This window comes from Myxine glutinosa, chromosome 7 (genome assembly GCF_964187855.1).
Source record: "Myxine glutinosa chromosome 7, kmMyxGlut1.1, whole genome shotgun sequence".
NCBI lineage: Eukaryota > Metazoa > Chordata > Myxini > Myxiniformes > Myxinidae > Myxine > Myxine glutinosa.
Window position 1 is genome coordinate 83,660,942 of NC_136267.1, and position 11,010 is coordinate 83,671,951.

At 43.9% G+C, this 11,010-nt stretch overlaps 1 protein-coding gene across 3 annotated transcripts in view; it reads left to right on the forward strand.

Annotated features, from left to right (window-relative positions):
* The window catches only part of LOC137431363 (retinoic acid receptor alpha-A), a 279,676-nt gene extending 270,944 nt beyond the window's left edge, over positions 1-8,732 (forward strand). For all 3 annotated transcript variants that reach the window (XM_068122611.2, XM_068122609.2, XM_078781935.1), the window contains 3 exons: positions 1,349-1,553; positions 1,962-2,120; positions 5,039-8,732. In XM_068122611.2, the coding sequence (XP_067978712.2) occupies positions 1,349-1,553; positions 1,962-2,120; positions 5,039-5,268 (594 nt within the window). In that variant the 3' untranslated portion in view covers positions 5,269-8,732. The remainder of the gene's footprint in view (positions 1-1,348; positions 1,554-1,961; positions 2,121-5,038) is intronic.
* Positions 8,733-11,010: the final 2,278 nt, after the last annotated feature.

The following is an 11,010-nucleotide window of genomic DNA, read 5'->3' on the forward strand; positions in this document are numbered from 1 at the left end:
TATCTGTCTATCTATCTGTCTGTCTACAATCTGTTTGTTTGTGTGTCTGTGAACAGGATATCTCAAAAAGTTGTGCACGGATTTGAACGAAATTTGGCGGAGAGGTAGCATATGTGACAAGGATGAAATGATTAGATTTTGGTGAAGATTCAAATCTGGAACTGGATCAGAGAATTTTTTTAATAGTGATTCTTCACCATTGGGAGATGAGGCCAAAACAATATATAGCACGCTGTCTAAAAAAGTTATGGGCGGATTTGGACGAAATTGGGTAGACAGATTGAGTATGTGACGAGGCAGAATCGATATACGATTTTGGTGAAGATTTGAATATGGATTCGGATATGATAATTATTTAATTTTTCAAGTAATTCTTCACCATTGAAAGATCTGGCGAAAAGCGATATATAACATGAATGAATGAATGAATGATCGTTTTAAGGCCATTTTTTCCCCGCTAGAGCGGGGGTTAGCCTTGCGGGCCCCATGAGCTCATGGTTCCCTGTTTGAGGCAGTGTTTTTATGTCCGGATGCCCTTCCTGACGCCAACCCTTGCTCGCCTCTTACGATGCGCAGGGATACGGTGTACCTATTCTAAGCCGGGGTACACACCGGGATCATTCATCCCAGCAAGCTGGTACTCAATTTGCCGACCTCGGAAGGATGACAGGCTGAGTCAACCCCCCTTGGCGTTAATTCAACGATCGACCGGGATTCGAGCTCAGGATCCTAGGATCCCAAGCCGGCACCCTAACCGCTAAGCCGACACCAGGCCTGAAAAGCCATATATAAAATGATATCTAAAAAAGTTATGGACCGATTATGACAAAGCTTAGGGGATGAGTTGGTTAGGCGACAAGAACAAGCTGATTAGATTTTGGTTCAGGTCCGAATCCAGGTCCGGCCTATCAGTGGGATACAAACCATAAACTGTTCAGCCTGGCATGGTATGCGCTCTACTGAGTGTCGTCCTAGTTTCATTTGAAATGCAGAACGAGTGATAACAATTGGTGTAATCCTATTAGTCTAGTAACCAGATCTTCTGTGTTTGTGTTGAATGGGAGAGTTCTACACAAGAGAAAGTGCTTGTTTTTAAAAGGTGTGTTACTTGGTCCATTACGTTTCTACATCGGCCCACATTATGCAATGACCGTCCTATATAATTACCACCGATTGAGCAATGCTGTATCAAACTTTCTCATCTGCAAAGTTCTGCTTCATTTAATTGTGACTGACTTGAGCTGAATTGTTGCCTACCCCTCCCCTCACCCCACCCCCCACTTGCCCCCAACCATCCCACCAAATTCCCTGTCCTTCCCAACCCCTCGCTTGTTCCCGATTCCTTCAGATCCTTCGTATTTGCACACGTTACACACCCGAGCATGACACCATGACGTTCTCAGATGGATTAACACTCAACCGCACGCAGATGCATAACGCGGGGTTTGGTCCGTTAACTGACCTCGTGTTCACCTTTGCCAGCCAGCTTATCCCGCTGGGTATGGACGACACTGAGGCGGGTCTCCTCAGCGCCATTTGCCTCATCACAGGTGGTCAGTATGCTTCATATACTATCGCTTCATCCCAGCAAATACCTCTTTGACTCCTATCAGGTTCACTCTGATCATCGATAAATTCCATCTTAGGCCAAAGGGAAAATGATTTAGATGCATGAAAAATGGTTCGAGTACAAGTTTTAAAAGTATAATATGGCAGCCGTTTATTTAAAATAAACGACTTGAGTACATAAGAACACTCTTGTTGCTCTCCCCTTTTTTTTGGAACTACGTTGCTGTCTCCATTGTGTTTTCCACTCGCTTCTTCCACCTCTGAGCAAACTGTGTCCCTGGGGGCTTTGTTAATGGTCGCTGGTAAATGGTGGGTTATGTCACAAGGCACGTTCCCGATGTGCTTACGTCACGGTATTATAATGCCACAATTATGCCACACTGAACTTGCAGACCGCCCAGAACTGGGAGATCCCAGCAAGGTGGACCGGCTGCAAGAGCCACTCCTCGAGGCCCTCAAGTTTTACGTGAGGAAACGGAGGCCCAGCAAGCCGCACATGTTCCCCAAGATCCTCATGAAGATCACGGACCTGCGTGGAATTAGCGCGAAAGGTGCGGTCCAGGTCTTTCTCCTCGACGCACCGCTTTGGACCTTTGTTCATTGCTAGCTTACGCATTACGAATGCCCATTGCGTGCTACGTTTGACAGTCATTGCATAACACCTGCAACGGTCACGCAAAATTGGAAACCAATTTCTCATGAGCATCGGGAGTGGTGTTGCCTGGTGTTGGGCTTAGCGGTTAGGGTGCCGGCTTGGGATCCTAAGATCCTGGGTTCGAATCCCGGTCGATCGCTGAATTAACGCCAGGGGGGTCGACTCAGCCTGTCATCCTTCCGAGGTCGGCAAATTGAGTACCAGCTTGCTGGGATGAATGATCCCGGTGTGTACCCCGATTTAGAATAGGCACACCGTATCCCTGCGCATCGTAAGAGGCGACCAAGGGTTGGCGTCAGGAAGGGCATCCGGCCATAAAAACATTGCCTCAAACAGGGAACCATGATTGTCATGGGGCCCGCAAGGCTAACCCCCGCTCTAGCGGGGAAAATGGCCTTAAAACGATCATTCATTCATTCATATTCTTCGGATACTTGTTCTCCAAGGCCACTCGGGTAGCCGGGCGATGTCGTCGTCAAATTAAATGTGCGTCACAATTCATCAGAATTGTTCTCATTCAAGCAGTTGTTGCTGCTGGATGTAACGTCTGGCAATCAGACTCCTCACTGAAATAGGAGAACAATTTTTTTTTTTTTTGGGTGGTGGAAGGCAGTCATTCAGAATTACATTATTTCTTTTTCATAATCATTTCATTGCATTTTTGTATCCACAGTGGAATTTTGTTTCTACCTCTGGAATCTGGTTAAACATTTGATAGGCTCATTAATTTATAAAAGGCAAAGTTTTGTAAACTAAAGCAGACCATAAAGTCTGTGGTTCCTGATTTTCACTTCCAAAAAAAAAAAAAGCAAAACGTCAGTTTCTTCAAGCATTACTACATAACTTCTTCCATATGCAGTGCAACGCTGCGGGGTAGCATCGTTGGCTGAGGGTGCTGCTGTCCTGCTGAAGCAATGCCAACGTAGTCCAGTGCAGGAAATTGCAAGTTGTTCAGGGTGCCGGCGACAGCTCGCCTACTCTTCGTGGAGGACACAATGGGATCTTTAACGTCCAGCAAATGGGTACACATTGATAAATCGATTACCCATGAAACACCGGGATGACAGTTTATCACTGCATCAGGATTGACACCCAGGCTAGATGGCTTAGAATGAGTGTAGTGTACCTACCTCTAGGCCATCCTGCCAAACTCTGCCACATACCTTGAGAGGGGATGAGAGCAAAAAACCCTTTTGAACCATCTGCATAACATGTGACCGCATTTGCATAACCGCCAAGAGTCAGTTATCATTTCCCGTTACCCAAAATGGTCAAAATGGGTAACATGAAAGTGAGCAGTTCGCACCACTTTGGAGTCGTATGAATTGGAGGATAAAATGTGGCATGATTCGAACATGGCTGGAGAACATTTTGTTTCCTTTATTCCACAAACGCTGTGACAATACGTCGGTAGTGTATAACAAAGGTGAGTGTGAGACCGCAATAAGGGGTCCGTTGTCTGTAAAGAGTTAACTGTGTAGGTCTTGGTGAAGAGCATTAAGGGAACCAAGAGGTCGTGGGGCCCACAAGGCTAACCGCCGCTCTAGCGGGGAAAAATGGCCTTAAAATGATCATTCATTCATTCACTCGTAGTGGATAGCTGGATCAGGATTAAAACCCAGGCTAGATGGCTTCGAGTGAGTGTTGAATGAGTGTGAGATATTTTACGTCTGCCAACTAATGCCGGCCGATGAGACGCCCAGGTTAACGTCCATCTAAGGCACGGACGGCACATGCATTGAAGAAAGCTCTGCCTGTGCAACACCAGGGTGACAGTTTATAGCTGGTCCTCGATTTTAACCCATACTATACAGCTCAAAGGCGAGTGTGGTTTATTTTCGTTCATGAAAAACTTACATCCCAAGTCGTCCGCTTAAAGCAATGCACTTAATTACATACAGGCAATTGGGTAGGGAGGGGGGGGGGGGGGGGGAGGGGAAGCAGGGGTTCAAAATGTGCAGAAGGCCCTTTAAATCCCACCATGTAGCCATGCATGCTGTATAGCCTTTTATCCAACTTCTATCCACTATGAATGAATGAATGATCGTTTTAAGGCCATTTTCCCCCCCGCTAAAGCGGGGGTGAGCCTTGCGGGCCCCATGACCTCATGGTTCCCCTTATGAGGCAATGTTTTTTTTGGCCGGATGCCCTTCCTGACGCCAACCCTTAGTCACCTCTTACGATGTGCAGGGATATTCTAAATATTCGGTGTACCTATTCTAAATCGGGGCGTACACCAGGATCATTCATCCCAGCGAGCTGGTACTTTGCTGACCTCGGAAGGATGACAGGCTGAGTCAACCCCCCCGGCGTTAATTCAGCGATTGACCGGGATTCAAACCCAGTATCCTCGGATCCCAAGCCGGCACCTTAACCGCTAAGCCAACACCAGGCTTCTGGTGTGCACTGGTAAACAGTATTCCATGCTATTACAGTGCTGACCTTCAGATTACTCATCTTGCTTGCTGAAACACTGCCTGTGATGACTAAATTTAGTGGTGTCTACAATCATGTAAATGGCTCCCCCAGGGGCCCTTGACTTCAATCACATATTCCTCCTTTGACAGCTTGCCATCCCATTTGCGTTCAAATTATTTTGTGTTCACACCGACTGTCAGAACAAGATAAAAACAAGGATTGCAATTTATTTGGACGTGAATAAATTGCTTGGACAAGCTGGTTTGTGTAAATGGAGTCGTCAGATAAGCGTGTTCTATGTAAATTATTTTTCCCTGTATTGGAGAGATTTTTGCCGGCAACAAGTAAATGCAACATCGACACGATAACGAACACTTACTCTGCCGTCTCTTTCAGGTTCAGAGCGTGTCATAACCCTCAAGATGGAGATCCCTGGATCCATGCCCCCTCTCATACAAGAGATGCTGGAAAACTCGGATGGTCCAGATGCGCTGACCTCGACATCTGAAGGGTCTTCCACAACCACTGGACAGCCTAATGTATCCACAACTCAAACGGCTGCAACTGCGGCTCAGCCGGCCAAGTCGGCGGGATTTGAATCGAGCCCAACGGCAGTTGCACCGTGACGATGCAGCTGTCATTGGTAGTCATCATAATGTTCTTCAGATTCCTCTTTTAAATTATGGTCGTGGCCCATATTCAATCCAGCAGATTGTAGCTCTTGGTGCATGCTGCTTCGCGCTCAGGCTGTGGCTGCAACATGCCAACACGAAAGAGGAAGCATCGTGGCTCATTGTTGGTGTCCCACGGGATGAGGGAAGACTATAACTCGCGAGGTCTACCCATGAACTCGAAGTTCATGATATGTGCCCCGAGACTTGCAGGAGGCCGAAATTAGCCACCTACATCTTACGAGAAGAGGTTACGTCTGCCACACGCAGGCCTCATGACTGGAGGTTGTACTTGGCACTCGTGCCCTTGAACTAATGAGAGCCAGACTTTATCCTGGGATTCAATCTCGAGGAGGACGGACTCGCTCGCTACGCATGCCCTTGAATTTGAAGAGATCAAACTCAAAGACTTGGACACGAAAATGGAACTTGCTATGCATTTTCCCGGACCCCAATAATCCAGTAGGGCAGGCTTACCTTGCCCCCTCGGAGGGTTTATTTAAAAGTGCTCGACAAACAAATCCTAATTCCATGAGTTTGAAAAACATAAAGGGGCTTAAAGTCCTGCTTGTTTTCCATTCTTTTCTTTTTGTTTTTAATTCAAAAAAGACTTTAGCAATACCTTTCATATACTGAACTGCAAATACGAGCCACATGCGGCATATCATCTCTGCGGTGGTATGCGAGGCCACGGGAAGGCATTTGGAACCGCACCTCGTAGTAGTGCTGCGCTTCGGGTTCGACGTCATCACAAACTTCCTTTAACAGACATGCCTTGGCAGAAAAGCCAAAATGTAACCTTTTTATAATTTTTTTTTTAATTTTTATTTTTTTAACAATGTGAAATCACACTGTGTTTTCTAAGGTATCTTTCTCTCTGCCTCCTGCTCCTCCTCCCCCTGTATGTCTCTGTCCCTCTTTCTCTTTGACTTTTGTTTTGAAGACGGTTCTCCTGTTTTAGACACTGCGTTGTAAATATATTTCGCTAAGCAATTACCTTGACCCAGCTTGTATGGATGGGTTTTGCTTATTTTGCAGTTCTCCTGCAGTAATACTTTGCACACATTGATATACAGTAGTAAGTTTTCTATCAATGTACTTGTATCTCATTTGCTCTTTATTTTCCTCCTGTCTTGTCTGCAAGTCCTTTTACCTCTCGTTTTTTTATTTTTCTTCTTCTGTTCCTGTCTTCAAACAATGTTACATTTGCATGTGAGCATCGCATCAATACCCTTCTCTAGTGCGCTGTGTGCTTTTGGACAACAGGTCGATTGTTTCAGGTTTCCCACATTTGGCATGGAATGCTGTATCATACGTGCCTTTAAGAACAGCATCTCTTCTGTCCCATGAAGTCGTCTATTTTGCTACGTCTGCCACGCCGAGAGGAACACTTGATTGCGTGCTCTGTAGTACTGTACCATGGCTGTACCCTTTCTGTTCTCCAAACGAATTGTACCAAGAAGGAAAAGGTAAGATCCTAATTGGTGGTTCGCGCCTCTGTGAAAGGAAGGAGTTCTCTTTGGATACAATCCCTACTCACTCGAGCAATGCCTCGAGCTTCACAGCCCACAGCAGTCTGGGAGATGGATGCTCCGGGTGGATAAAAATGATCCTCGTATCTAGTTTGTGCCTTGGTTTCCTTCTGGATCACCGTTTTAGACTGTACGACAGCTCAATCGATTTGGTTTGATAAAATATCTTCCAATTCCCAGCATGTTCCATTTTTATCACACTGCCTTTTCCTTTTTGCCAAAGTTGATATTTCTGCAAACACCTCATTTTTAACCCTTTCGATTGATACAAAACTGCCAAGTTATTGCATCTCCATTTCTTGATTAGACTTTGCAACTAAAGGAGCCCATATTGAAATGCCTTTTGTCTATTTGCCATGGGGGCCCGACGGCTCGTCTACTTGATGTTGACAAGCTCCAGTATATCGGTCTCCTACACTGTAGGAGTGAGTGCCACGTCATTCCGTAATTTCTTGGATCGCCCACAATGTATTCGTAACCTGTTGGCAGGGTTCTCGTGATGTAAGGCGAAACACATAGTTTAATGGTGGTGCGGGCCTTGTTTCTATGCGCACTACTCTATATCCGGTAGCATGACAAAGATGCAATTCCCATCACATCGGCTTTGATGACCATGACAGATCCTTTTCCTTGCGTTTGTGAATGCTCCGCGAACTGCTTGAATCAGTGGCTGCTGCATCGATTTATCACTTGGAAATTCAGATATAGCAAAAGGCCTTTTTCATCCATCTTGCCTGCTTCACCAAATCTATGTACATAGATGCATCTTTCTTATGATCTCCATTCAACAAAGTATAAGATGTTCCACTCGCTGACCAACATGAACTTGTCACTTGCTGTCTTGTCTTGACCTCGTTCTAGAACCTTCTCGCCAGATTACACTTTTTTGTATACAACATCAAGGCTCGTGAAAGAGCTAACATTAATCACACAAAAATTCAAACCGACACATAAAACACAAAATGAGGGGAGTTCTCACTCTCCTTATTTTGGGAGTCTATCTCACTCTCAATAAGGGGAGTCTATCTCGCTCCCCTTAAAACACAAACACACTTCCTCACTTTTGTACTGTATTTTTGAATCCAGTTGGCCATTCCTGAATCGGTCATTGCCAATAATAAGTTCAATGTCCCCCACAAACGACGACAATCTCATTTGGACATAAGGACCGCATGATTAAGCGACTATAATCAAATAAACACCGTTTGCTTTTCATAGGTTTTGAGGGGCATTCAAAAGGGTCTCGGAACAATACAATGGTACAATAAAGTAATTTTTTTTTTTTTCCAATACCTCGGATACTTTTGTAAGGAAATATTTCCTTTCTGGTTATTTGTGCTTGTATATTGAAAAGATTCGGCTGTTCGAGTGGTTGAAGACTCGTTTCTTTCCCCGCTGACTGGTTGGGTTGTATTGAGGTGGCTGTGCTCGCTCCCACCGTGCCATGCTTGGCTGGTCAAACATGTATGCCAAACACCCCTCGACATGTGTCAAGGTGGGGGATCTTTGTCCTACAGTGGACGGAAACAGCCTGATTCACGGATTTAAATATTGAAATATAAAAACTTTGGGGTTTCTTGGACTGTTGTCTTATTCCGAGAGTATTTGAACGCCCCACTTTCACCCTTCCCTCTCATGGCAAGATGGACTGTATGTTGCATTTGGCTTCTTAAGGCAAATACGTTAACAGGGTTAAATGTCAACGTGAATTGTTCATTGGTGATTCTACAGGGTGCTGAAGAGATGGACATGTATCTGTAATTTGTCTTGCTTGCTTACCAGCCAGACCTCGTCACAATTGCTTCATGTCCAAGCGATTCACTCCGGTGGTTTAGATACTGTATATCCTGCAGCAATCTACAATACAATAAAATTTATTTATCTAAACCCTTGTTCGACTGTGTTTTATTCTGCCTCGGTTGATGAGACTGAACAAGGCCTTGCCATCAATAATTGTTCTATTTGCCGATAGCTTGCTATGAAATGGCCTTATATTTCTTAGCCGATTATTATTAGTCCCCTACCCGGGGGAAACTATATGCTTTTCTTTTTCTCCATCTGTTCGTCACACCTGAGGCTTTCTGGACTTTTTCCATACCCTTTATCATATTCAACTGAAACTTGGTAATTGGCTTTATTATGATAAGTTACAGATATGATAAGGTTGATTCATCAAATAGTGTGTATTACGCTTGTATACAGCAAAATAACACATTTCACAAGAAACCTTTTTCGTGCAAAACCAATCTCGTTTGCCAAATAGAAGCAGTTTTGACATAAAAGTGCAAGTTTTATTTGTTGCAAGTCACCATTCTCATGCAGAAACTTGTATGTTTCATCAAATAGTGTGTATTATGTTGTATACAGCAAAATAACACATTTCACGAGAAACCTTTTTCGTGCAAAACCAATCTCGTTTGCCCAAGAGATGCAGTTTTGACATAAAAGTGCACGTTTTTTTTGTTGCAAGTCACTATTCTAGTGCAGAAACGTGTGTGCTTCATGAAATAGTGTATATTACGCTTGTATACAGCAAAATAACACAGATTTCATAAGAAACATTTTTCGTGCAAAAACCAATCTTGTTTGCCAAATAGAATCAGTTTTGACACAAAGTTGTACGTTTTTTTGTTGCAAGTCACTATTGTCGTGCAGAAACGTGTGTGCTTCATGAAATAGTGTATATTACGCTTGTATACAGCAAAATAACACATATTTCACAAGAAACCTTTTTCGTGCAAACCAATCTCGTTTGCCAAATAGAAGCAGTTTTGACATAAAAGTGCACAAACTTTGCTTGTGCATGTGCAGTTTGTGCAAAGAAGCATGAAAGTGCAGTTTTTGACATGAAAGTGCACCTTTTATTTGTTGCAATTCACCATTCTCATGTAGAAACGTGTCGGTTTCATGAAATACTGTGTATTATGCTTGTGTACCGCATAATAATACATATTTCACAAGAAACCTTTTTCGTGGCAAGAAACCTTTTTCATGCAAAACCAATCTCGTTTGCCCAATAGATGCAGTTTTGACATGAAAGTGCACCGTTTTTTTGTTGCAAGTCACTATTCTCATGCAGAAACATGTATGTTTCATTAAATAGTGTGCATTACGCTTGTCTACAGCAAAATAACACATATTTCAAAAGAAACCTTTTTCGTGCGAAAAGCAATCTCGTTTGCCCAATAGATGCAGTTTTGACATGAAAGTGCACGTTTTATTTGTTGCAAGTCGCCATTCTCATACAGAAATGTGTATGTGTCATCAAATAGTGTGTATAATGCTTGTACACAGCAAAATAATATATTTCATAAGGAACCTTTTTCGTGCAAAAAACAATCTCGTTTGCCAAATAGAAGCAGTTTTGACACAAAAGTGTATGTGTTTTTGTTGCAACTCACTATTCTATTGCAGAAACGTGTGTGCTTCATGAAATAGTGTATATTACGCTTGTAATTAAGCCGAATGTCTAAACTCTGTGTTTGCCTCAAAATCTTGTGTCCCAAACCCATCTCTCTCTGTTCCCACCTTTCCCAGTCGAACCCAACTGCTCCTGGACTCTGTGTCCTTCTCTCCTGACAAGGTGGAGAAGTTTTTATCAAACCTCGACTCTGATTCTGCAACTGGACCAGACGGCATCAGCCCACGGGTCCTAAAATCCTGCTCTGCCGCTCTATCTCACCTGCTCTGTTCTTTTCACCCTCTCTTTTGCTCAAGGTCATCTGCCAGCATCTTGGAAATCAGCAAACATTACTGCTTTACACAAAAAGGTGCAAAAACAGATCCTTGCAACTACAGACCAATCAGCCTGCTTCCAATTAATCAGCAAAGTCATGGAATCCATCATTGCTTCGGATATCAAATCCTTCCTCTTCTCCAATGGCTTGATCTCTGATCATCAATTTGGATTCAGACCAGGTCATTCTACTCTGGACATGTTGCTTCTGCTGTCTCAACAATGGATGGAGGTCCTCAATGCCAAACAGGAAATCAGAGCTGTCTCACTTGACATATCACGTGCCTTCGATACGGTCTGGCACCCAACTCTGCTCACCAAACTCTCCTCCTATGGTTACATCCATGGAAATCTCCACTCATGGCTTGCGGACTTCCTCTCTGGTCATAGGCAACGTGTGGCCCTGAATGGATTTCTCTCATCTCCCCT